This window comes from Dermacentor albipictus, chromosome 8 (assembly GCF_038994185.2).
Source record: "Dermacentor albipictus isolate Rhodes 1998 colony chromosome 8, USDA_Dalb.pri_finalv2, whole genome shotgun sequence".
NCBI classification, from domain to species: domain Eukaryota; kingdom Metazoa; phylum Arthropoda; class Arachnida; order Ixodida; family Ixodidae; genus Dermacentor; species Dermacentor albipictus.
Genome location: NC_091828.1, coordinates 112089366 through 112114029, shown reverse-complemented (window position 1 = coordinate 112114029; position 24664 = coordinate 112089366). Strand labels below are relative to the sequence as shown.

The following is a 24664-nucleotide window of genomic DNA, read 5'->3' as shown; positions in this document are numbered from 1 at the left end:
GGGAGGGCATTGCCACGACCTGCTGGAACTCCAGACCTGCACAGATATCCGGCTTCTATGGGAGCAGCATCTATGGGAGCAGCTTGCGCCCACTTTCGTTCAACCGACTGCCGTAGGTGGCGCTTTTATAACCTGTTCGTCTTTGAAGAACGGCTGAGGAATATGGAGGAAAGTAAATGGGCTGGGAGAGTGTTCAGGTATCTGTACAGGCAAAACATTGATTCACAGTGGAGGAAAAGAACTAGGAAGCTTACCAGCAAGTATGCGGCCTGTGGGGTGGGCAACACAGCAACAAAGAAGGTCAAGCGGAAAGTCAGAGAGGCTGAATTAATCTCATGGGTGGCGGCAATGGAAAAGAAACCTGCCATGAGTAACTACTTAAGGGGAAAAAACGAAATTAGGAAAGAAACCATTTATGATAACTCAAAGGGAAGCTCATTACTTTTCGAAGCGAGATCGGGATGCCTTAGAACACGCACGTATAAAGCGAGATATAAGAAGGAAGAAGAAGCATGTGCTTGCTGCGGTAAAGCTAGGGAAACGACGGAGCATATTTTATTAGAATGTGAAGACATCTATCCAGCGGTCGATTTAGGCACCACTGGCCTCCTTGAAGCCCTTGGGTTCAGCGGGAGCAGTGGTAAAGCAAACAGGTCCGCAATAGACATCAGTAAGAGGCGATTGGAGGATTGGTGGAAGAAAAGTAGGGAAACGACAAAGGACGGAGACGTACAAAAGCACAGTTCGCAATAGGGTATCAGAAAATTTGGACGTGGTAGTTCATAGTGTGTTTTTTTTTTCTCATGGGTTAACCTAGGTAGGATATTAGGCAGCATAGTAGCAAGAGCTTGGTGGCGCAAGCCACCGCCCCGTTCCAAAGGGGACGCTCATAACATCCATCCATCCATCCGTCTGCTACGCGGTGGGCGGTTGTGCGGCGTTGTAAGTAGTACGGCAGCTGTTGTGTTGCGACGAACTGCTTCTCTAGTTGACGATTTTTGCTAACACAGTGACAGAGATGTCACAAGGCTTTGATCGGTCACTTGGCTCCAAAAGTTGACTCCCCGAACCTAAAAAATGTCGGAGCGTGAAGTCCGCTGCTCTCTAAAATTGCGTTAAATAGCCGCTCCCACTGCCTTTTTCAAGGAGATTATTATAAATCGCATTGTGTATAGAGTTCGCAACGTACCCAACAGTTTCATTGTACACGTAAAATTCGCGTCTGCGCTCTTTAGAAACTTGAAGCCACCGTAATGTTCGACGACAGAACGATTACCACTCATTTTAACTCTTAAAAGTTGTCCGTGAATGCGTCACGAGTTCAAAAAGTGAATTACGCACACAGCTTCACTGCGTACGTATCTTCAGCACCACCGTTATGCTGCCGCCGTGCTACGCGGAAAAGCTAGCTTTACAGTTTGAAAAGAGTTCCGTGACACGATTTTTAAGGCCTGCACTGCAGCACGTTTTAAAGCACTGGGATCGCTTAATTTTTTGCAAGCTTTCTACTGAGCTAGACATCCAACGATATTAAAAACAAGATATGCTCACCTTCCCTTGAAACAGAATCGATCAGACTATTGCACATATCAGGTGGAGGACTTACTAGTGAATACTTTTACTATATATACTTTTACCAGATCGTCTTCCTTTCACTACGGCACACAGTAGTAAATCCTAGTGTCATCTACGACATTAGGCTGTCTGTAATCAACTAAAGAAAGCTAGATTATCCTATGAATCTTTTTAAACAATTTTTCCAGTCTCTTAAGGAGGCTAGGAAAGGGAAATTTATGCCGTCGATCTAGCATTGCGGCTGCCACATATATGCTCGTTGTTTACATTTCTTGCACCGCTCATCCTCTTCTAGTTTCACTATTCAAACACAACGCATTCGCAAATATGTTTTCTTTTGTATATTTGTGAATTTATTCATTAACCGCCAATACAAGAGCTTTGTGCCTGCCGAAATGGCAAGACAAGCGCTGATCGAACAGATCACAGAAGCAGACGACAGCGAACAGGTTATGACTAGCGCCACTCTGCTCGTACGTTCTTTCCCTAGCGGCAAAAGGGGCGAACTAGACCAGGCGTGCTGAAGGAGGGAGATCTGTGCAGGTCTGTAGTTCGGTAGGTCGTGGGCATTGCCAGGGTATTTTGTCATTCTCCCGCCAGGGGCGCTACGTACCATCCGCTTGACCCGCTTGATATTTGACGTGATATTTGGCTACTGAAGTCGCACGGAATCGGGTATGGTCGCCCTGTTGCGCGGAAGTTTAGCCACCGAGTGGATGCTCGAGATGTTTTATAATGTAACTGCGGCACATGTCGCAGCTGTACCAACACTCCTTTTAAGAGCACGAAATAAAGTATTAGTTTAATGCATAGAGTTTCTAAATAAATACCCTAGAGGGAAATGTGGCGCTAGTGTGTACGGGGGTTCTCATGAGCGTTGCCCCAACCTATCACTCTTAAGCAAAATTACACCCTTTTGCCACACAACGATAATCGTCATCTATCTTGACCGCATTTCCTTTCTTTACCGCGGCGAGCCTGGTACTTTACAGTAACGAACGGCATGCGCGCTATCATAGGCACTATATAGACGTGGCATTCCCGACAGGAAAGTAGCGAGCGCGGCGTTTTCAAGAAAGGAAATGCAAGCAAGGCAGATATGACGATTATCGTTGTGTGGCAGACATACACCCCAAAGGGGGCTTCGGATTAACTTCGATCTTTAGACTACTGGCATTTGCTTGCGGCGCAGTGAACGAAGCTACGAGACGTGCACCTAGGATCAGGTCACGTGATTTTTGCGCAACCATTGCACGACATATAGGTGTTCACCGATTTAGTCGCTCGCGTGTTTTTGACGCTACTTATTATTCTACACTTTCCTACACGATTGGGTTGAAGATTGCACGGAGTAAGAAAATGGGCCTCCCTCACAAATGGAATAGTCCATCAACATCGGCAGCAGTAGTGCTGAATCCGCGCGTGTTTGTATGCCGGATTTGGTGTGTGCTGCTGGTTGTTTCTGCTGTTTCGAAGGCCAGTGCTCTCTACCTCGTGTGCAAAATGACAAACGTGAGTACCGGTGGAGGCGGTAGTACTAAACAATTTGGCTAAATGCAACACCCTCTCGCCTGTGAGCAAGTCCAGTTAGCATCATGCAAACGATCTCGATTAGCGCGACATAAAGGACTTCGCCGTTTCGGGATACCACACCGAGGTCGCTCTCCATGATTGAAGTTCAGAGAAGCTGCCCGCGACACGCTGAAGAAAACAACAAATCCCAGAGAAATAATGTGAAACCTATCAGACGATTTTACTGCAAATATAATGTAACGGGGAAATAAACTTTATTAGGCAAGTTGATGGCACGCCGGTGTGTTAGGGAAAAGGGGGAATGGGGAAACGGAGTCGAGTTACGACCCTTCCGAGTAAAAAAAAAAGAATCAGTTGGCTACAGCACTTAGCGAAAAGGTTGAATTTCAATTTGGGTAAATTTTGATCAAACGAAGTGCCGATCTTACCGACCTCGCTTTATCGAGGTTTAACTGTATTGTCACCCAACGACACCTGTTGTGACACTTATTCATCACCTGTTTAAGTTTTGAAGGAAGTGCTAAAAATTATTTTCTGATTTCATGCCTTCATTGCTGCAACTACGGTGCCAGCAGTTCTGAAGCTTGCAGTGGAGTTTATTTCTCAAGTGACGTGTGGGAAAATTCATCTTAAGCAGGCTGCCCTGTACAAAATGTTTTCATGCAAGGAGATATAGAACTCCCGTGCTTGTTTTGATCTGCAGTGGTGACTCCGCCTGCCCATCACTATTATCCCAAAATCCATTGCAAGGAAACTACAAAGAAAGAAATGTTCTCATTCTGCTGGAAGGACATTATCTGACAGTCAACAAATTGGCAGTCCAGGATTGTGACTCTCAGCCACTCTGCTCGTACATCAGTGGAGAATACTTATCTTGGAGAGCAGGATGGTGCCAGCAGCTGCCATGACTGTCCAACGCCCGCTCAACATCTGTGTATTGGATAGAGCTGGCGTCTGTACCTTCATAGTCAAGCATGTAGCTTTCCCAGTTGCGGAAGTGGTCCTAAATTAAGTTCTTTTCATCGGCATGTAATGACAATGATTGTAGAGCTCTGCTTGTCCTCACTTTGACTGTATGGTGCTGATATCCTTTTGATTCAAGGTTAGCATAAGGCCTATAATGGGGCAGCCATAATATAAGTTTTAGAAAAGCTGGACGAAGAAGCTACAGTATTGTTTTAGTATAAAACAGTGGCTCATTCCATCTGCATGTTCTCTACACTGATTTCAGGTACACTTTTAGTCAGACCTTTTGTAGCTTGAGCAGCATCCATGACACATTTGTGCAATTAGTTCTGCAGACTTGCTGTCATTTATGTGTGGCAATTCGTTAATTCAATCAGATATTCTGTCATGCTTGACGGGGAGAGGGTAAAAAATATGATCATGGCCGTTGTGAGAACAAATTTTCAAGTAACTCAACCATAGTACTGTGAGAGAGTTCATGGCGGACGCTGTCCCTGTTCTTAGTTTTATTAGAGTTGATGGTTATGCTTGCGCAAGAAGCTGCAAAACTATCCTCTGCCCCTGAAAGTCATGTAGTTTTAATCTGCTGAGTCGATAAAAGCTCAATTAAAGAAAATGCTGGACGGACCAGTCTGTGTGTTACTGAGTTCTTTGAACGCTTAATTCAACAGATTTTTATGTTCTGATCATGTCCTCAATGTACCTCTGCGATCTGTGCAGTCTTCAATGGAGTCGTGATGCTTAATCTTGATAAACAAGCACAAGCTCCATCATTTAGATTGTTCGAAGCTTGAGCTTGAACACTTGCATAGTGTGCAGAATGGCGACTCAGTAGGTGCACTCTCTGCCATGTTCTCCAATATTGCTCAACAAACTGTGCCATGACAGCATCTTCTTGTCACTGTGGAATTTGGAACTGAAATATCTGTCTCTTCTTTGTGATAGAGAAAGCCTTTTGAGTCGGTTACCATTAGAAATAAAATAAACAAAAACGTTCGTTGGTTAGATTAAAACTGTGCCCCAGCAACAGAAGCTCGATGCTCCACCCATTAAACCATGCAAGTCAGCATTTGCATTTCAGACAGCAGCACTTTATAAAACATCAGTGCACATATTTTCCTGATGGTGATTATGGGACGCAGCCGTGCCTGAAATTACGCTCTAATGTGTGAAGTTTTTTAAACAGTCCTAATAACACTTGTAAAGCTGCATACTTGCTGGCCAATATCCCGTAGTAGATATAAGCCATTCTTGGGGCAACAAAAAATTTGCTGCACGTCTCTCATTATACTCTTATGCTTCGGCAGGTTTTTGCAAAGTCAAGGTTAAGCACATTGTGTCTTATGATTGAGGAAGTTTTTATGCTGTATAAGTGTACCGCTTTCTGTGTAAGGTCTATTATGGTGGTTGAGGATACTTTCGTCACTGAAATTTGCAGTCATCACTTGCAGTGAAAGCTCGTTAATTCGAACTCCAATAATTCAAATTTATGGATAATTCGAACTGTACGATTTGGTCCGGCCAAGCTCCACAGAAGTCTATGTATAAAAAAGTCCGTTAATTCGAACGCGCGAAGGTTCCCTCACGGATAATTCGAACTACGCTCGCCTGGCACATGGCCAGAGAAACGCGCCTACTGCCTACACACAAGGCTGTATTGCCTCCGAAACGGAGAGAATGGCGAGAGAAGGCAAAATCGGAAAAAAATCTAACCGACGCGGGGTCAGCCAGAAGGCAGCGGCGGCGGCCGCCTCTCCGTTCTACGTAACCTCCGAGACTTCTTGCCCGTTGCGGATCTCGGAGGCTTTGCAAATCTTGTACAGCTGCTAATGTTGTGCGGAGATGGCACGGCAAGCTCCAAAACACAGCGAATCAAGTAAGTCGCAGCTGCGCTTGCAATCAAGAACCAACGAATCAGGGCCTTCGCCACCTTCACATGTTCAGCGTCTTTGTCTCGGTAGTCTTCATCGGCTGTGCACCTCTGTTTTCAGCTTAGGAGGTATCGGCCGTCGCGATTCATTGTGATGGTGTTAAGCCTCGGCTAACGTTCGTTTCGGTGGACATCGGTGGTGTGGCACAGTCGGACCCAGAGCTTCGACTTGAAGATGGCGTTTGCTCGCGGCACACGCCATCACTTTCTGACACGCCAAATTTCTGACATGCCATACTGCTTCCAAATCGCAGTGTACTGTTGCCCTCCTTCACTTTCGTTAGTTCGAACTTTCGTTAATTCGAACTGAAGCGGCTTCCCCATGCGGTTCGAATTAACGAGCTTTTACTGTAATGCACAAGCTATCACTTTCAAAGATATCAAGCTACGGTTCGATCTGCCAAGATGCTTTTTTAAATATCGGCAGTCGAAGGAGTTTGATTAATCCAAAAACGTATGAGAGGAGTAACAAAGCCAATCGGAAGATTAGGTCCTTTTTCTAAGCATTTGTTCGGTGGCACAAGTGAGGTCTATGTGCTAGCTGACTCTTCAAAAATTATCCATACTCTTGTAGTTGTTGACTCACTGCATATGACAGCGTGATGTGGAATGTAATGAATACAAGACACTGCGCACCACTTCTTTCCAGTCTACACTCAGCAAGGCATGTCTTCATATAAATTTTAATGGTTGAGCCATATTCCTCAGCGAAATCCCTATTAAACTCGCTTTAAAGCTTCTCTTTGATTGCTGTCTAGCTACTCACAATCTTCTTTCCATGAGAAGGCTACCCCATAGCGACCACCATCAAATCCAACTTTGCTTTGAAACAGTTCAAGGACTGATAAAAGCATTGAGTTTTTCTAAACTATCCTCTTCTGTCAAAATTCCCATACTCTCAAATTCCCAGAACTTATTCCGTGGTTGGCGTCAGCACCCGGTGCACCCAGGCCATCAGCATCCGCTACACCGCAACCGTCAGTCGTCTTGACCCATCCGCGTGACCCCGACACCTTCTCTAGTAATGGCATCGACAAAGTCAACATTGAAGAATGGCTTGGCATATACAAACGCATCGCTGCACACAACCGTTGGGACCCGACAGTGATGCTAGCTAGGCCTGGTCATCTGTCAGCATGGTAGGACAGCTGAGGACAAGCCCACTGCAGAGTTCCATCTTTTGCAATACCCAGAACCTACACCAAAAATGAAACGAGATGTAAGGTTAAATGGGACCGTATTACTCTGCAGAAGATATGGCTGGTAAAACGAGTATGGCTGAACGTTAGGTTAGCCCCACTACGTCGTCTCTTACGTCTTGTTGGTGATTGTCGTCTTTGTGCCTCCCATGGCACCGTGACATAATGTTCCATCATTTTACAGCATTACACGTCAACAATATCGCTTGGTAGTTTTCAGCCGTGTTTTTGCTGACGTCTTTGAAGATTGGTATGACTGGCAGTTTCCAATCTTGTGGAATCTGACCAGTCATTAAAGATTGATGAAAGATATGGAATAATAACCTGCTCAGAGACAATATTCTTTAGTAATTTAGAGTTAATATTGTCAGTACCTGCTGACAGCAAAACCTTCTAATTATTAATGAGTGCTGAGCAATACCATCAATAAACAGCCTTATACAGTGATGTATGCAGAGGGTTGACCATTACTTTAAAAGTTGAGTTCTTTTTATCCCGAATACCTTATTATGTGCGTAAACAGATGTCGGCTATATTAATTGCCTATTTCAGTTAAAGATACACTATATAGTTTTGTGCCGAATTTGCCTTGAATAATCTAAATGAAAGAAAGATGGACGTAGGTTCGACACTGTGCCAGAAGTGCTAGTTGCTTTGCAAAAATCAGCTTCTTACTGGTGCTAAGATCTGTGCCAGAAGGTCAAATGGATGTTCCATCACTGCACAAAGTACCTTATGTTTTCTCGTCAACGCAGCATAAACTGCTCCACTGCCTCGGCTATACTCTAGCACTCCAACTAGTGTCCTAAAGGACTGCTTCATGGTTTTAATTCAAACTTGTAGTGAACGGATGGGTTTCACAAGCAATAAGTGACTCATTGTAAGAACAGTCGGTGCCATTGGGAGAGATGTGTGCCGTATCATCGAATGAATGCTGCTGCAGGCCACTGCGGAACATTTATTGGCTTGGCTCTTGGTCTTGAACAAGAACATATCCTCCGTGAGGCTGTCGGTCAGTAGTATTCGCAAAGTATATACTATTGTTGGCCATACAGCATATTGTGTTGGAAGCAAGTGTATTTGGTAATAAATGGGCGCACCCATTGATTCCCAAATACACCTGCTTCCGACACTGCGGGTGCATCCCCTAAATGTGCAAAATCATCAACCTGTCTCGCTGACCCAAATTTGCTACAATAGGTTAGAGCATATGATCTGTTGGTACCCAAAACAATACCTAGCTGAAGACAACATGCTGTTTGGAGTCCAGCATTGTTTTATGGAAGGCTTTTACTGTCACTCAGCTTATTGCCTCATATAACGACATAGCAGTTAATAACGGGGAACAAATAGAGGCAGTATTTTTTAGATTTTGCCAACGCCTTTGATTAAGTGACTGAACATAAAGCTCCATGTAAGCTTTATGCAGTCGAATAGACACCAAGTCTGTGCATTTTATCAGAGCCTATATTGAAAACCATGTTCAGTATGTCAAAGTCGGCAGTCGTATTTGAAGCATTTCATTTCATGTCAGGTGTAGCATAGGATAGGGGTCATTCTTGGCACCTTTTCTGTTCCTAATAGTCAATGACAGCAAATATGGTTGGATGCATTGCACACAGTAGTTAAATCACAAGCTGATGAAACTAAGCTCAGCAATAATCTTGATAAGATTTGCCACTCGCGTGAAGGGTAGGAAATAAGCTTGAACAATAATTAGTGCTGTGTTATGAAGTTAAGCAGCAAGGGGACATGTTTACACTTTTCCTATTTCATTGGCAATAACACCTAACAATGTTTCTACCTATTAGTACCTCGAGGTAATTCTAACAGAACACATGAGGTGGGACGAGCATATTGAAAAGATTTGCATGAGCGCTTAGAAATTTATGGACCTTTGTCGCAATTTCAAAGGAGCCCCTATACGGGTAAATGTATAGGGGCGTTCGCTATGCTGTCAGACCTATCTATGAATATGCATAAACTTTGCGGGATCCATATGCCAATAAAATATTGTTAAATTAGAATTATTACAGCAAATAGAAGTTAGGTTCATCTGCAATTTCTGCAGAAAAACTGATAGTGTCTTGCAGATGCTGAGTACTCTCCATCTTGAATAACTACAGTGAAGACGCGCTAGACAGGCTACAACTCTTGCATTTAGTGTACAACAAAGTCCAGCAACCCTGCCATGGTTGCTCAGTGGCTATGGTGTTGGGCTGCTGAGCACGAGGCCGCGGTATCGAATCCCGGCCAGGGCGGCCGCAATTCGATGGAGGCGAAGTGCGAAAATACCCGTGTACTTAGATTTAGGTCCACGTTAAAGAACCCCAGGTGGTCGAAATTTTTGGAGTCCCCCACTACGGTGTGCCTCATACTCAAAATCGTGGTTTTGGCACGTAAAACCACATAATTTGTTTTCAGAGTCCAGCATTATGAAATAATTTTGCCTGTGTCCTACTTCTTGTGCCAGCATTCGTCAGTACCACGGTAGAACGATACAGGACCTATGTGCTGTGAATAATGCTTATAGATAGTAATTTTTTTTCTAAGACAAAGAATGGAATGAATAGCCTAAGAGTGTTGTTGAAAGTAGATATGTTGTCATATTTGTGATTTGTATTGTTTGGCTATAATATTGTTTTCCAATGTTTTTGTCCCTTGATTACATTTTCTGTATATTCATTCCTCCTTGGACTCAAGTGAGTAGGCAGCATTTATAAATAAATTTCAGAAATGTAACTATCTACCACAACAGCCAATACTGCGAAACCTAGTTCGAGATGAAGTGCTGCTATTCATAATTTGATCATCAGGCCCATGATGGTATTACTGAATGTTTGGGCTGTCGCACTTGACTGCAATGGCCGCTTGCACTAATACCATGCTCCTAGTCTTTTCACTATATCTTTCAGTTTAAAAAATTCTTAAGCAAAAATTTGTGCTAATTTCGTAAACTTGGTCATTGAGCAATCATAAAAATATATTTATTCTCCAAATCAATATGGTTGACCTGCTGTGCTCTGATTTGATCTGAAATCACTACCAAGACATTGAATGAAGAAAAGGCTGATCTTTACCACTACTATCTATGTAATTGCATTTCTTCGGCATATTATAACTACATTTTTATTTTTAGGTGAAAAGCATTACTCGGGTAACCTGTCTTGTTTTCTTGGTGCAGCATTGAAGCATTCCAGCTGTCCAGCAAATGCAGATGGTGCAGTTTCGTGAAGGATACCGCTACCGCTGTAACTCCTGTGTCTGGATGGATAAACTGTGATCTGAAGTGCTCACCAGGATCCATGCAGACCAACATGTGTTTGAATTCCGTTTGTGCCGTCGGAGCTTCTCGCGAACGTTCAAGCTGAAGCAACACCTGCACACTCACACAGCCAAAAGGCCATTTCAGTGCCCTTCACGCTCAGAGCTTCTTACAAAAAGTTATTCTAAAGCAACACCCGTGCTTCCACAGAGGTGAGATGCAATTTCATTGCCATTTGTGTGCTAGGAGCTTCAAGATGAAGTCTACATTTAAGAAACACCTGTGCATTCACACAAGAGAGAAGCCACTTGAATGCCCTCGAAGATTCCCACGAAAAAGTAATCTCAATCGACACCTGTGCATCCGCACAGGTGAGAAGACATTTCAATGCCCTTTGTGCCCTCAGAGCTTCTCACGAAAGAATACTCTGAACCAACACCTGCATACCCACACAGGTGAGAAGCCATTTCAATGCCCATCGTGCCCTCAGAGCTTCTCGCAGAAAAATAATCTGAACCAATACCTGTGCACCCACACAAGAGAGAAGCCATTTCAATGCCCTTCATGCCCTCAAAGCTTCTCACTAAAGAGTATTCTGAACCAGCACCTGCGCACCCACACAGGCGAGAAGCCATTTAAATGCCCTTCATGCCCTCAGAGCTTCTCACAAAAGAGTACCCTGAACCAACACCTGCACACCCATACAGGCGAGAAGCCATTTCATTGCCCTTCGTGCCCTCAGAGATTTTCACGCAAGAGTAATCTTAACCAGCACCTGCGCTCCCACACAGGTGAGAAGCCATTTCAGTGCTCCGCGTGCCCTCAGAGATTTTCACACAAATGTAATCTGAACAAGCACCTGCGCACCCACACAGGCGAGAGGCCATTTCAGTGTCCTTGTTGCCCTCAAAGCTTCTCACAAAAGAGTACTCTGAACCAGCACCTGCGTGCCCACACAGGTGAGAGGCCATTTCAGTGCCCTGCGTGCCCTCAAAGCTTCTCACGAAAGAGTTATCTGAACCAGCACCTGTGCACCCACACAGGCGAGAAGCCATTTCAATGCCCTTTGTGCCCTCAGAGCTCCTCACGAAAGAGTCATCTGAACCAGCACCTGCGCACCCACACAGGTGAGAAGCCATTTCAATGCCCATCCTGCCGTCAGAGCTTCTCACAGAAAAATACTCTGAACCGACATCTGCGCACCCATACAGGCGAAAAGCCATTTCAATGCCCTTCATGTCCACAGATGTTTTCACGCAAGAGTAATCTGAACGAGCACCTGCACACCCACACAGGTGAGAGGCCATTTCAGTGCACTGCGTGCCCTCAAAGCTTCTCACGAAAGAGTCATCTGAACCAACACCTGCACACCCACACAGGAGAGAAGCCATTTCAATGCCCTTTATGCCCTCAAAGTTTCTCACAAAAGTCGACGTGGAAGGTTCACCTGCACTTCCACTAATGTGAGAGGCTGTTTCAGAGCTGTTCATGTCCGAGAACTTGTGGAAGTCTGCATTAAACCAACAGCCACACTTACGGGCAGCCATTTCAATGCCTTGCATGCCCTCAGCAATCCTCAAAAGTCCTTACTGAAGGACCACGTGTGTATCCACTCAGCGAGGCCATGTCAGTGCTCTTCGTGTACTCGGATGTACTCATGGAAGTTCGCACTGAACTTCTCTTCCACTAATGTGAGAGCCTGTTTCAGGGTCCTTTCAGGGTCATGTCCTGAGAACTTGTGAAAATCTGCACTGTATCGACACCCACTTGTCCACAAGAAGTCTGTAGTGAAGGATCACCTGTGTTTCCACTCAGGGAGACACCATGTGAGGGCTCTTCATGCCCTCAGAGTTACTTGCAGAAGTTCGCACTGAACTGACACATGCACAACCCACATAAGCGAGAGGTCGTTTCGGTGCCATTTCTGCCGTGAAACCTTCGGACATAAAAGCCACCTCAATAGGCACTTTGCCACTACAAGTGCACCTAACATCTGCAGTGCAGCAGCGCTGAGTTGTGTGCACTCTTCATTGTTCCTTCTTGCTTTTCATGTTTTTCTTAGTTTTTTTTTCATGGAAGCTCAGCATATGTGTAGGCCTGTAGTTTTATACTATGATGAAACATTGTAAGTCTTCACTTTTCGTTATGATTGTTGTTATCTCTATCTGTTGTGTTATCTCTTTGTTGCAGACAATTCTTTCTGCATTGAAATGTTACGCCACACACTGCCATTTTGTTAAACTCATTGGAAACTCAATAGACACCTATCTCTCCTTTTAATAGGCTCATTGTGGATTCCTTTTTTTTCTTTTTTTTCTTTTGCTCTGGTATACATTGACGCCATGAATGCTTAACCAATTTCCTCTTCTTGTCAGTAACTTATTATTCATATATGTGAATTTCAAGGCTGTATTATTTGTGTCATTTCATACTATTCGCTTCTGTAATACAATTTCTTGCAGCATCCTATTGTTGATTTTTTACAATGTTCACTAATGTTCACTTTTTTTTCTCGTTTATCCATTATTGTATGTTTGTGTTCTCTTTATTGTGCACAGTACCATTTTTTGTAGGGGGTACAGACCCCGTCATGCCGAATTCATTTGGCTTTTTGTCTGTACTCCTGTCATCTATACACGTATAGATGCAAATAAACATGAATTGAACTGCTCTTTACTAAATCAGTTGTGCGAGTTCGTTTCAGTGCACTAAATAAAATTTGGGATTGGGCTTTGTTAATTATTGATACTTCAATACTTGCACTAATAGCATGTAATGTTTCAATTCATTCGCATTTATTGTGCTGAACTCTTCAAGCGAATTTGAGTGGCCATTTACTATTGCTGTTTAATGTAGTTAAAACAACTTTTTCTCAGGAATTGAAATTATGCAATTATTATGTGCATTTTTGATTCCTACTACGTTTCAACTGGTTTCAGTGATGCTGAATGAACTGGTGTGAAATTTTTTTGCTCATAAAGACCCGTGCAGACCTTTGAGAACCTTGAAAATTGCTTCATAATAAAACATTGTTCTCATGGATTGAAGGCCCTGTAATTTTTATGCATCCTTAACCCTTTCAGTGTCGTTTCTTCCCCCCAGATACTATAGAAGAAACACTTATTAGAAAACTTATTTTCGATTATTTGAAAGGGAAGAAATTACATGGATTGTATGTGTATTACACATGCAATCTTAGTATGGTCCTCACACTGTTGTTTTCGTTTCTTATAACCTACTTAAAAGACATTTGTTAAATGAGAAAGACAGTCATTCTAGTTGCACTGCTTGACCAAGTAGTCGCTGCAGTTGGGTGCATGACAATAAAAAGGGCAAGCAGTGGAGATAAACACACCGATCTAGTCCTCACCTTAACCGAATGTGTTTGCATGAGATAGTCAGCTTAGCTTTCCTCAGCTGTCCAGTCGGGCTATTAGTTCTGAACTCAAGTAGAGGTTTCAAAAGCCAGTGATATGGGCGTAGCTCACATTCCTGTCATGGGAAACTCAATGTGCGAAGCGATAATACCATGAATATAAATTGTAAAACTGTGCAAATGCATTCACAAAGTGCCATGACTATAGCAGTCCGCATGCAGCCTACTCTGGATCATGTGTAATGTTTAAAAAAGGGACAAGGTAATCTAGGTAGAACCTAAAAAAATTGTCTCGTCGTGCATAGTTTTCCGGAGTAAACTAGGGTGATGCAATTCACTGGTGCTGGTATGCACTATCTCTGGTTGGTGGAAGATGTTAGTATGACCTTGCTGACGCGACCCTGACCTCCACCTCCTAGAGCCCTGCTGCAAATGTATGGCTTGGTAGAAAGAATATTTCACAAAAACTGCTAGAAAGACAGCCACCTTCTCGCTCCTGACTCTTCCAGTGCTCCACCTGAGCTCATGGAGGTAAACTTTCTTGCCACTGGGGAGCAGTGCCAGCTGAATCCCAAGGCCTTTCTGAGCGGTGAGGTCATGATCAGCTAGCATAAATTGAAAATTGTCTTGATGGAATCATCCTCTTCTGAACCAATCCGCCAGCCCCTCCAGCCTGCTTGGCTTTATGGAGGTAGCGGCTAGTCTATCAGCCTTAGTGCCGAGCGCGCACCATGCTGCTGAGCATGGCAAAAAAAGGCTGTGTGTAACTGCTCCACACAATCCTGCAGCTTACTTTGAGTACCACCCAGACTTAAGGGGGGGGGGCGCTTTGATAGCAGAAAAATAGGGAAAACGATTTTTGGAAAACCACATATTCGGGTAGTATGTGTTCTAAGCTACCATTTCTGTAAATAGCAACGTTTAATTCATCGCGAAACTCTTTCAAATAAAGTGTATAACGAGCCGCAGCAGTCCTTGAGCGGCGAGCGAGTGCTCAAAATATCCCTACTTGCCGCGAACGCCGTTTCTCCGCCGTTACGTACCCCGAGCGCCGCCATTTTGGTGTTCGTGCAATCTTGTGCTTTTCTTTCCTGCCACCAGCGGCGCCGGCGGCAGTGCGGAAGTCCTTCAATAATTTAAAAGTACAGAAAGGCTTTGATCCAACCGACGACGCCAGCGATAGGCTGATCGGTGACATGTGACCTTGCTCCGCCCCTTTGCCGCCATGAAAGTTCCTGAGCGCCGGGCGAAGAGTGCGCGTTTCACCTGTTGTACTATGCACATTGCTGCAATAATTTCGTTTGGGGAGGGCCGAAATGCCTTGTTGCTTTGCGGTTGGGTGCCGAAACCGGACGAAGGATGGCAAGAAGTTATTTTGCATCCCGCGCGGCAACCAGAACCTAACCAGAATAAAAGTATGGTTGCATAGAGTTGGACGGAAGGACTGAACCGTCGGTAACTGCACGACCATGCGAGGAAAGTAACGTAGAGCGATGCGAAGGTGCGAGAGAAAGTATACGCGTGTGTGTGCAGAGCTGCGTTAGTATTTCATTCGCGCATGAATGTTGGCGGCCGAAATTAGTGGAGATTATTGATTTTATTGCATTATGAGCCCGTTGATTTAGCAAGTGCAGTATGACCTATTATGCAAGTAAATAGTGGGGCAGAAGCGCATTAACTCGCTGACAAACATCCGCATTGCGTTATGTGCGATAAAAAAAATTTCAGCAGCGAATTCTACTTTTACTCTTTCCTGTGTTTGTGCGTGCGTTGTTAAATGCGCTTCACAATATGTCCAAGAAGTCATTTCGAACTCTGCATATCCTAATCGTATTTTGTGCATTGCATATGTGAATAAATATATTCCCAAGTGCCTGCATTATACTCTGCTTTTAAAAACAAATACTGCATAGCCACTGGTACTGGCCATGAAATAAAAGGTATAATATAATATATCAAAGTACACTGCATACAGCTGCGAGCTCGTTCCTTCCAAGTTTCCTTTACACTCGAAGATGTTTCAGCAATCGGCGGTGCCATTTACTGATGAAAAACACAACTGCAAATTAAGATAAGAAAAACGCCAGAAGCGAGACACGGATTGCAAGCAAAACGCAGTGCAGTAACAGCTAGGCCAATTCGCGTGCATTTCGTATAGAACTGCAAAGAAGTTAAAGCAGCGGCAGCTTATTTAATATCCACTGCAGGGCGAAGGCGTCTCCCTGCGATCTCCAATTACCCCTGTCCTTCGTCCACTGTCCAATTCCACCTAGCGCCTGCGAATTTCTTAATTTCATCACTCCACCTACTCTTCTGCCGTTCTCGACTGCGATTCCCTTCTCTTGGCACCCATTCTGTAACCTTTCTTTCCAATGATAATGGAAAGCTTCCATTCAGGATCTGAGAATGTCTGACGAATGTGCTCCAACCCATTTTTATTCTTCTGTAAATTTCCTTCTCATGATCAGGGTCCCCGGTGACTTAGGTAAACGTTCTCCTTCACACGCAGACTCTAGGAGCTGACTGGTGATCCTGAACTCTTGTTCTCTTGCCCGGCTATTGACCATTATCTTTGTCTTCTGCATATTAATCTTCTACACCACTCTTATACCATCTCTGTTAAGTTCAACAGACGTTTGTTGTAACTCGTCCCCAGTGTCGCTGGACAGGACAATGTCATCTGCAAATCAAAGGTTGCTGAGATATTCGCCGTTGATCCTTAATCCTAAGCCTTCCCAGTTTAACAGCTTGTATACTTCTTCCAAGCACGCAGTGAATAGCACTGGAGAGATTGTGTCTCCTTGTCTGACCCCTTTCTTTATAGGTATCTTCCTACTTTCCTTGTGGATAATTAAGCTAGCTGTGGAGATACTTTCCAAGATATATTTACGTAAGCGTCCTGTACTCCTTGATTACGTAATGCCTTTATGACTGCTGGTATCTCGACTGAATCAAATGCCTTTTCGTAATCTATGAAATCCATGTATATACACTGATTGTACTCTGCGAATTTCTCTATTACCTGATTGATTACATGGATGTGATCAAGTGCATAGTATCCCTTCCTGAAACCTGCCTGCTCCCTTGGTTGACTAAAGTCCAATGTTGCCATTATTCTATTGGAGATTATCTTGGTGAATATTTGATCATAATATTGAAAGTAAGCTAGTGGGCCTATAATTTTTCAACTCTTTAACGTCTCCCTTTTTTTGGATTAGTACAATGTTGTCATTCTTCCAGTTCTCTGGGACCCTTTAAGTCGATAGACAGTTCGTATAAATGGCCGCTAGTTTTTCAAGCATTATGTATCCACTATGTTTGATTAAATCGACTGGTAGTCCATCTTCTGCCGCTTTTCCCCGTTTAATCTCTGGCAAAGCCCTTCTCATTTCATCGCTAGTTATAGAAGGAGCCTCTGTAACGCGTTCACTACTACTTCGAAAGGAGGTATCGTGGCTGCTTTGGGGTACAGGTCAGTATAGAATTCTTCCACTGCTTTTACTATACCTTCGAGATTGCTGATGATATTACCTTGCCTATCTTTCAGTGCATACATCTTGGTTTGTCCGATGCCTCGTTCCATTCTCACTGTTCTCAGGCTGCGTCCATTTTTTACTGCTTCCTCAGTCTTACTCACGTTATAATTTCGAATATCACTTATTTTCTCTTTGTTCATTAGTTTTGACAGTTCCGTGAATTCTATCTTATCTCTTGAGTTGAACACTTTCATTCTTTGTCTTTCCTTTATTAGGTCCTTTGTTACTTGGGAGAGCTTGCCTACTGGTTGCCTTGGTGCCTAGCCTCCCACTTCAATTGCTGCCTCTGAAGCCAGCCTTTAGTTACGCTTTCGTTCATTAGGTCTATGTAATCTTCATCTCTTGCAAACAAATATGCAGATTTATAACAGATCTGTTATAAAGCTGCATATTTGTTCGCAAGTGCCAACCTGAATTAGTCTGCTTTTACGCTTACTGCGTCTAGGTTGGCATGTTTCTTCTTGACCAATTTTAGTGTTTCTCTCTTCAAATTGAGGTGAATCCTAGCCATCACTAACCTATGATCACTACAATTTACCCTACCGCTAACACTTCTACATCCTGCACTATGCAGGATGTAGAAGTGTTAAGAAAATATGAAATCAATTTCATTTCTTGTTTCACCATTAGGGCTTTTCCAGGTCCGCTTTTTGTTCCAACGCTTCCCGAAGAATCTGTTCATTATTTGCAGCTTATTTCTTTCCGCGAATGCTACCACCACCTCTCCTCGAGTGTTCCTAGAATCCACGCAGTAGTTGTCAATTGCTTGTTCATCAGCCTGCTTTTTCCCCCACTTTCGCACTGAAGTCGCCCATGACTACAGTATGCTGAGTTTGCATTTTACGCATCGCTAATTCAACATCTTCATAAAACTGTTATATTTCTTCATCGCCGTGACTGGATGTTGGAGCGTAGGTCTGCACTACCGTTATCCTGTACCTCCTATTCAGCTTTATTAAGACTACTGCTACCCTCTCATTAATGCTGCAGAATTCGTCAATGTTGTCCGCTATGTCCTTGTATGGATTAGGTATCCTACCCCGTATTGCTTATTATCTGGGAGACCTCTATAGCAGAGGACATGACCGTTAGTCAGCAATGTATAAGCCTCTCTCACCAGTTCTAATCTCGCTAAGGCCCATGATATCCCAAACAATGTCTGATAGGTCCTCAGGTCGTCCTGCTAAGCTAGCCTCCCGCGACAGAGTTCGGGCGTTAAAGATTGACAGGGTCAGTTTCCATTGGCTGCCTGTGCGGACCCAGAGATTCTTAGCACCCTCTGCTGCGTTACAGGTCTGACCGCGGCCTTGGTCAGGTGCTCCGCAACTGTTGGGGACTGAGGGCCATTGCGTAATCAAATGAGTCATTTGTGAGGGAGTGGCCGAGCACTGCACCAGGGAAGCCAATTCCTGTTCTGGTGAGGGAGTGTCTTGTTGAATCTTAGGGGGTATGCAACTTAAAAAAAAACAGCAGCTGGCAACCAAGGCGCATGGTCCACGCGGCGTTGTGTTACTCCATCAGCCAATCACCGAAGCAAAAAAATCGTCGTACTTGATGCCTCCGGAGCGTCTGCTGTTCTTGAAGTCTTCATCGGCGGAAGCGATGAGGCATGCAAGAGACATGTACAAAGTGTATGGAGTCTGAACATTTTACTCTTCAAAAGTTCGCGGTGTAGTTCATTTAACTGCTGAGCAGGTTTCACTCATTAAACTTCACTGCCAACTAAAGTAAAAGTTGACATAAATAGTAACAGCGAATCAAGCGTTTTATTTCAGTTCAATAAACAATTAGGCTTTCATCATTTTACTATAATAGACGAGTTGAAAAGTATAAGATTATGTGCTTATAATTTTATTTTTGTGGTTACCGCCTTGTTTAGGTAACAGGGAAGGTCGGAAGTACGAACTATATTCGCAGCCTAGCGGAGGAACAGTGGCTGGCGGTTATGAGGGCGTGGGCGTGGCTTCACAGCAGATTTAAGTTGCATCCGACCATAGCACGTTGACGTTATCTACAGAGTGGTCAAACAAAAGCTGCTTAATGGTGGCAGCACCTGTACCTAAAATAGAAAAACTGCTGCACGTCTGGCACATGGCCTCCTAAATTGGGTGTGCGCAGCGTTAAATCTTGGAGGCAATGCTTTGCAGGAGGTACTTTGCCTTCAATCTTCCAGATGGCGCTACCTTTCATTGCTCTGTATCACTCTGTAGAGAGCCACCATACGCACTTGCATTCTAGCACTCTATCGTATACGTGTGCCTACGAAGTACAGTGTGCTAGAATAGAATACAGAATACAGTGTGCAATGAATGTGCTAGAATACAGTGCGCAATATTCTAGCACATTGTAGTACGAAGGCTCCGTATAGACGGTGCCCAAACCAGGCGTCTATGACGTGTTTCCGGCTTCCAAAACCGCTTCCGCCGCATTCAAATAGCAAAAACATATCCTCGAAGATCCGCATTTTCAATCTAAATGGCGCCACTATATGGGACGGGAATGTGGACGCTACGTATTGCTCTGCGAGTGCATTGACAGACGGCAGTAGACTGTCGCAGAGAAGAGTCACGAACGAATCTGAAATATAAATTAAGCGCACTGCCACCGTCACATGTGCGCAAAAGTTAGAGCTCTTACGGGCAGATGGTTTGACGAGTCATTAACTTTCTCCGTGAACGACGCAGCATGCGTCTGATGGATCTGTTCGTCATGTCAGCCTCATGCTCCATGCCGGCGTATTAATATAGACAACATATGTGAAATGAAACATACGAGAAATGGAACGCTATCTAGGGCGTTTCGAAATCGCGCCTGTCTGTGAAGGTCGGCGCTAACTTTTGGCGTTTCGTACACGTACTCGAAATAATAAGAATAAAAAAAATATGCTTGTCCTTTCAGCTGAACACCGGCATGCACAAGTACCGCAAGCTGAAGACGGTTATGAACGGCTCTTTCTGGAAAGCCACTGGCTCATTAATTCAAGGTGAACTTCTGCATTGTAGCCGCACTTCGCGGGCTGCATAATACAAAGACGGCAAGCCTGGCCTGGACTATGTGCTTCTTCATGACGCAGAACACTTTTAGTGCCATTATAAAATTCTAAATTTAGGATCCATCCCTGTTACTTTCCCGTATATATATATATATATATATATATATATATATATATATATATATATATATATATATATATATATATATATATATATATATATATATATATATATATATATATATATATATATATATATATATATATGTGTGTGTGTGTGTGTGTGTGTGTGTGTGTGTATCTACCGGCCACTCGGTGGTGTGTGGCCTAACGATAGAGCATCGCGCTGCTGAGCTGTGGAAATCGCGCTCGGAACCAATCGTTGGGTCCGAGTATTCATGGGTCCCCGAGTAACATGGGTCCAACATGGGTTCAACATGGGTCACCGAGTATTCTATGATCCTGCAATATGTGCCGCTCTTCAATGAACTTCCTTCGCGGCAACTTGGGTCACTGTGCCTTTCCCCTGCCCTCCCCCCCAATGACCAGAAAAAATCCCCTGAAATTTATCCGGTGCTGGGAATTTATACGTGACACGTTTCCGCGGTGGAAGTGCGCATGGTGTGTCGCTAAATATGCTAAGTGCATTAACGTCCACATTAATAGTGTTCTGCTTGAGAAACTGTCATTTCGAAGCCCCTGCCGTTTTGCTGTTGTTTTTTCCCAGATGTATATGCTACGTGACCATGGACGTACATTGTGCATCGAATATATAATTTAGGCAATAATTAAACTAATTACCTGAAACGCGCTAATACAGGCTCTACGGCTTCAATTTCGCAATTATATATGTGCCCTGAAATTATAAATTAAATTTCTTTTAATATTAACTACCTTAGGAAGGCACGTGTATAATTGCGAAATGGAGGTCGAGGAAGAGTGAGGTGGTGTCTGTTTAGAAATTTTCGAGATATTCGCCCCCAAAATCGGATTTAAAACGCAGCTTGGTGTTTCAGTTTAGATCGGCCCGAATGGTTAGAGGCACGTTTTTAGGCAACTGTTAAACGGAACGCCTATGTATTTCGCAGCAAATTTTAATGTCGAGAAAGTGTACTAGTCTTACGATTTCTGCTGAGCTTTGATATATGACTTCTGTGCCACTCGACTTCCGCTTCGCAGTTACAACATGTGCCCTAAAGTTAGCAATTAAAAAATTAATTAGCGGGTGTTTATATTCGTTTAGCGAGGTTATTGCCGAACTGTTTCTTGCTGCTATGTCCGGCTAGCGACGGAGAGTATCAGGTAAAACAGCGGGAGCCTGCACAAGAGACCTCTCTTTACTTTCATTTTAGAGTCTTCTGCAACAAAAGAACCACCGGATATATTGCCGCATATTACGAATGGGCAAACGAATGGGCAAATCCGAGAAACTCGAGCATCAAGGACAGTGGAGCTGTATAGTTCAACGCCCCTGAAAAATTAACTAAATTGGCTCCACCCTCATACGTGTGCTGCCGCCTCCTCATCTCTTGTGCGTTCTGTAGATTGTTAATCCAATTAGTTTGCAGCCCGAGACCTATGCGGAGACACGCAGAGCCCGCATCTCGCAGCGGGAAATTTCATGCGGACGCCATAGATGGCGCTGCTGCAGCTTGTTGGGTTTATTGTTGAGATCACTGGTACGACCTGATACGAAACTGATACCACTTTATCCGTTAGAAGCATAGGTAGCGTACAAGGTAGTAGAGAAGTCTTTTAAAGAGAGAAAAAAAGATTAAAGGTATGCATAGAAAAGATGCTAGAATGAAAAGCACGTAGACGTGTACCTGATTTTGTAACTCAAGCAGGCTAAGTGACGGTCACCGCTCCATTTCAATGGGGATGCCAATAAATCTTCATCGGAGAGCAGGCAGAGGCCAAAGGACGCAGTTGTCGCTACTTTAGTTTTCAGGGGGGGCTTCAGTATTAGCGATTCCAACTAAATGCAAGCCCTCTAGCGGCCTTGCTGAGAAGCAGTCGATCCAGGTTCAAGATTGAAGCGAAAGAGGGCCTCCTGTCACGGCATGCGCTGAATGCCTCGCAGTTATCAAATCCTCGTGATGCTTGCGCGCACAAGGGTAGTTAATTAATTTCCGGATCAGTTCATTTCCAAGTCATGAACAGGTTCAGTTCATTTCCAAGTCATGCATTTACACTAATAGAAGTGACCTTGCCCAAAAGGAAACGTTGGCTAAATTCCGGATACCTATTGGGAGAAACAAAACATGGTCAGATTCGTTGTTATAATCGCTTCGCGCGTTTCACTTTAGGTTTGAGGCGTTTTACGGGCGGCGCATGATCGTAAGCTCGAGCCCCACCTCGAGCACTGCGTAATGCGAGCACGAACAAGCACAAGTCATCGGACTCAGACGACCTTATCACAGGTATCAGCTAACTATAAGAAGAAAGGTGCGGCCTCGACTCACAAACGGAATTCTCATTTGTTTTGCAGCGAAGCTGTTTACCTCTACCAACCGGCGATTCCTTCATGGCGGTCCACAGAAAACTCGGCTGTATAGAAATCGACGATTTGGCGCAAAAAAAAAACACATCTAGCGCACGCGCACACTGGCGACATGATTTTATGTTTACACTCTGCGTAGATAGTGCAACACCCGGAGATAGTGCAATGCCGGCCCGACACGCGGCGGAGGTGCAGTTCGCCATTAAGGGGCCCACATACACAGTTTCGCAGGTCATCCTTCTTCGCAGAGTGGAAGGACACTGGAATTTTTTATCCCAAGACACACTGACCAGGTAAAGTTATACAGTTTTTAGCGTCAGTGCGGGATATCTGTATTCAGCGTCTGAAAGCAAGCCAGACGTTACTGCCTGTATATTGTGAGATGGTACGCGTGATATACTACAACACGAGTCGGAGTACGCAGTTGCCTGCGAAGGTCGAAAACCGTCGAGTATCGTACCTACGTCAGTAACGCCGGAGTAACGCATGGAGTAACGCCACGAACAAGTAAGTGCTTGCACTTTTCGGAGGCCCGCTCCGCACAAACACATCGTCTTTTAAACCTCCGGCTCACATGAAATCTTGTTTGTCTTAAAAAAAATCTGATGCGGTTCGCTGGGCAGGCCGGACTTAGGCACACACCGCGCAAGGATTTCCGTGGTTTCGTCCATGAAATTCTGGAGACCGATTAAACTATAAAAGGTAACCGGCAGCAAGGACCGTGTCGGCTTCGGCTAAACAGCTCGATTCGACGCCACGAACGAGAAACGCATGAGCGCAGCACCAAGCGAAAGAGCCGCCGCGAGCCCGGATGTCGTAGCCATAGAAACTCTACACTCTTAGCCATACGGCCATTGCGGCCATTCTTGTTTATTTGGACAGTGTTGCCAGCGCAAGTAACAGATTCTCGAGTTAACTGCCAACAATGGCGGCTTATAGCAGAATCACACGGGAAAATTTGATAGCCCGATCGCGCGGTCGTCGGAGCCGAAGTTCTGGCGACGCCATACTTGCAGGTGTTCCAGGATGGCCTGCAATGATAAGTTGAAGCCATTTTAAGATTAACAGCCGGCGATTGCCCGCTATGGCCCGTGGACACCCAAGCCAACGCCGATGTCAGGCTGATCAAGCAATGTGGAGGCCGAACTGTGCCCCCAGAAACGAAACCAAAACTGGTTTGTAGAAATTTTATAATAGTAAATCATTTCGGGGCGCTCTGAGGCTCAGAGATTTTCTTCCCCCGGGGTTTCGGGGTAAGGACCTTCATTTAAAGCAAAAAATGAAAAGTCGAGAACGTTATATGCTAGTATTAATTCAACTGCATTTGCAGTTTATGCCTTTTTGTGCGCATAAGTGTGCTCGTTTGGCACGTGTAATATAGTCACACTTTGTGTAGACACTTGTACACACTTGTAGCACTGCGTACACTTAAGAGCATAAGCGTCAATTGCGGGTGAGCAAGGATACTCCCCCCGCCCCACCCCCAGCCCGCCGGGCCGGAAACCTTAGACGTGTTACGTGTCGCTGTTTTTGAATGTTTCAAGGAGATTTTGTTGTACAAAGAAAGGAAGCATGCGTAAAAAAACTTCGAAAGTTTGATCACAGCAATGACTGATTTATTTTGTGTGTCTCAATCAACAGAACAGCTAGTTCTGATCCCCCCCCTACCCCCCACCCCCTTATCCAGGAAAATGGGAACGTTATGCCTCTGCTAGAGAGAGTTATTCGTTTAACGCAGAACCCTAGTACACAGTAGAGGGCACTGTTGTAGAGTTATTAAGCATAATGC

The 24664-nt window shown here is 44.3% G+C and overlaps 1 protein-coding gene across 2 annotated transcripts; it reads left to right on the top strand.

The window, feature by feature from the left end:
- Window positions 1-2986: 2986 nt before the first annotated feature.
- On the top strand, window positions 2987-13510 carry LOC135917134 (zinc finger protein 84-like). 2 transcript variants are annotated; one of them, XM_065450616.2, is made up of 2 exons: window positions 2987-3087; window positions 10388-13510. In XM_065450616.2, the coding sequence occupies exon 2, from the start codon at window positions 10686-10688 to the stop codon at window positions 11928-11930; it is 1245 nt and encodes a 414-aa protein (XP_065306688.2). In that variant the 5' UTR covers window positions 2987-3087; window positions 10388-10685; the 3' UTR covers window positions 11931-13510. The 2 variants fall into 2 exon arrangements, with proteins under 2 accessions (XP_065306688.2, XP_065306689.2); XM_065450617.2 differs by lacking the exon at window positions 2987-3087 and adding an exon at window positions 10211-10296.
- Window positions 13511-24664: the final 11154 nt, after the last annotated feature.

Bases quoted from the DNA above. Each gene is read 5' to 3' on its own strand.
- LOC135917134 (XM_065450616.2), top strand. From the start codon at position 10,686: ATGCAATTTCATTGCCATTTGTGTGCTAGGAGCTTCAAGATGAAGTCT.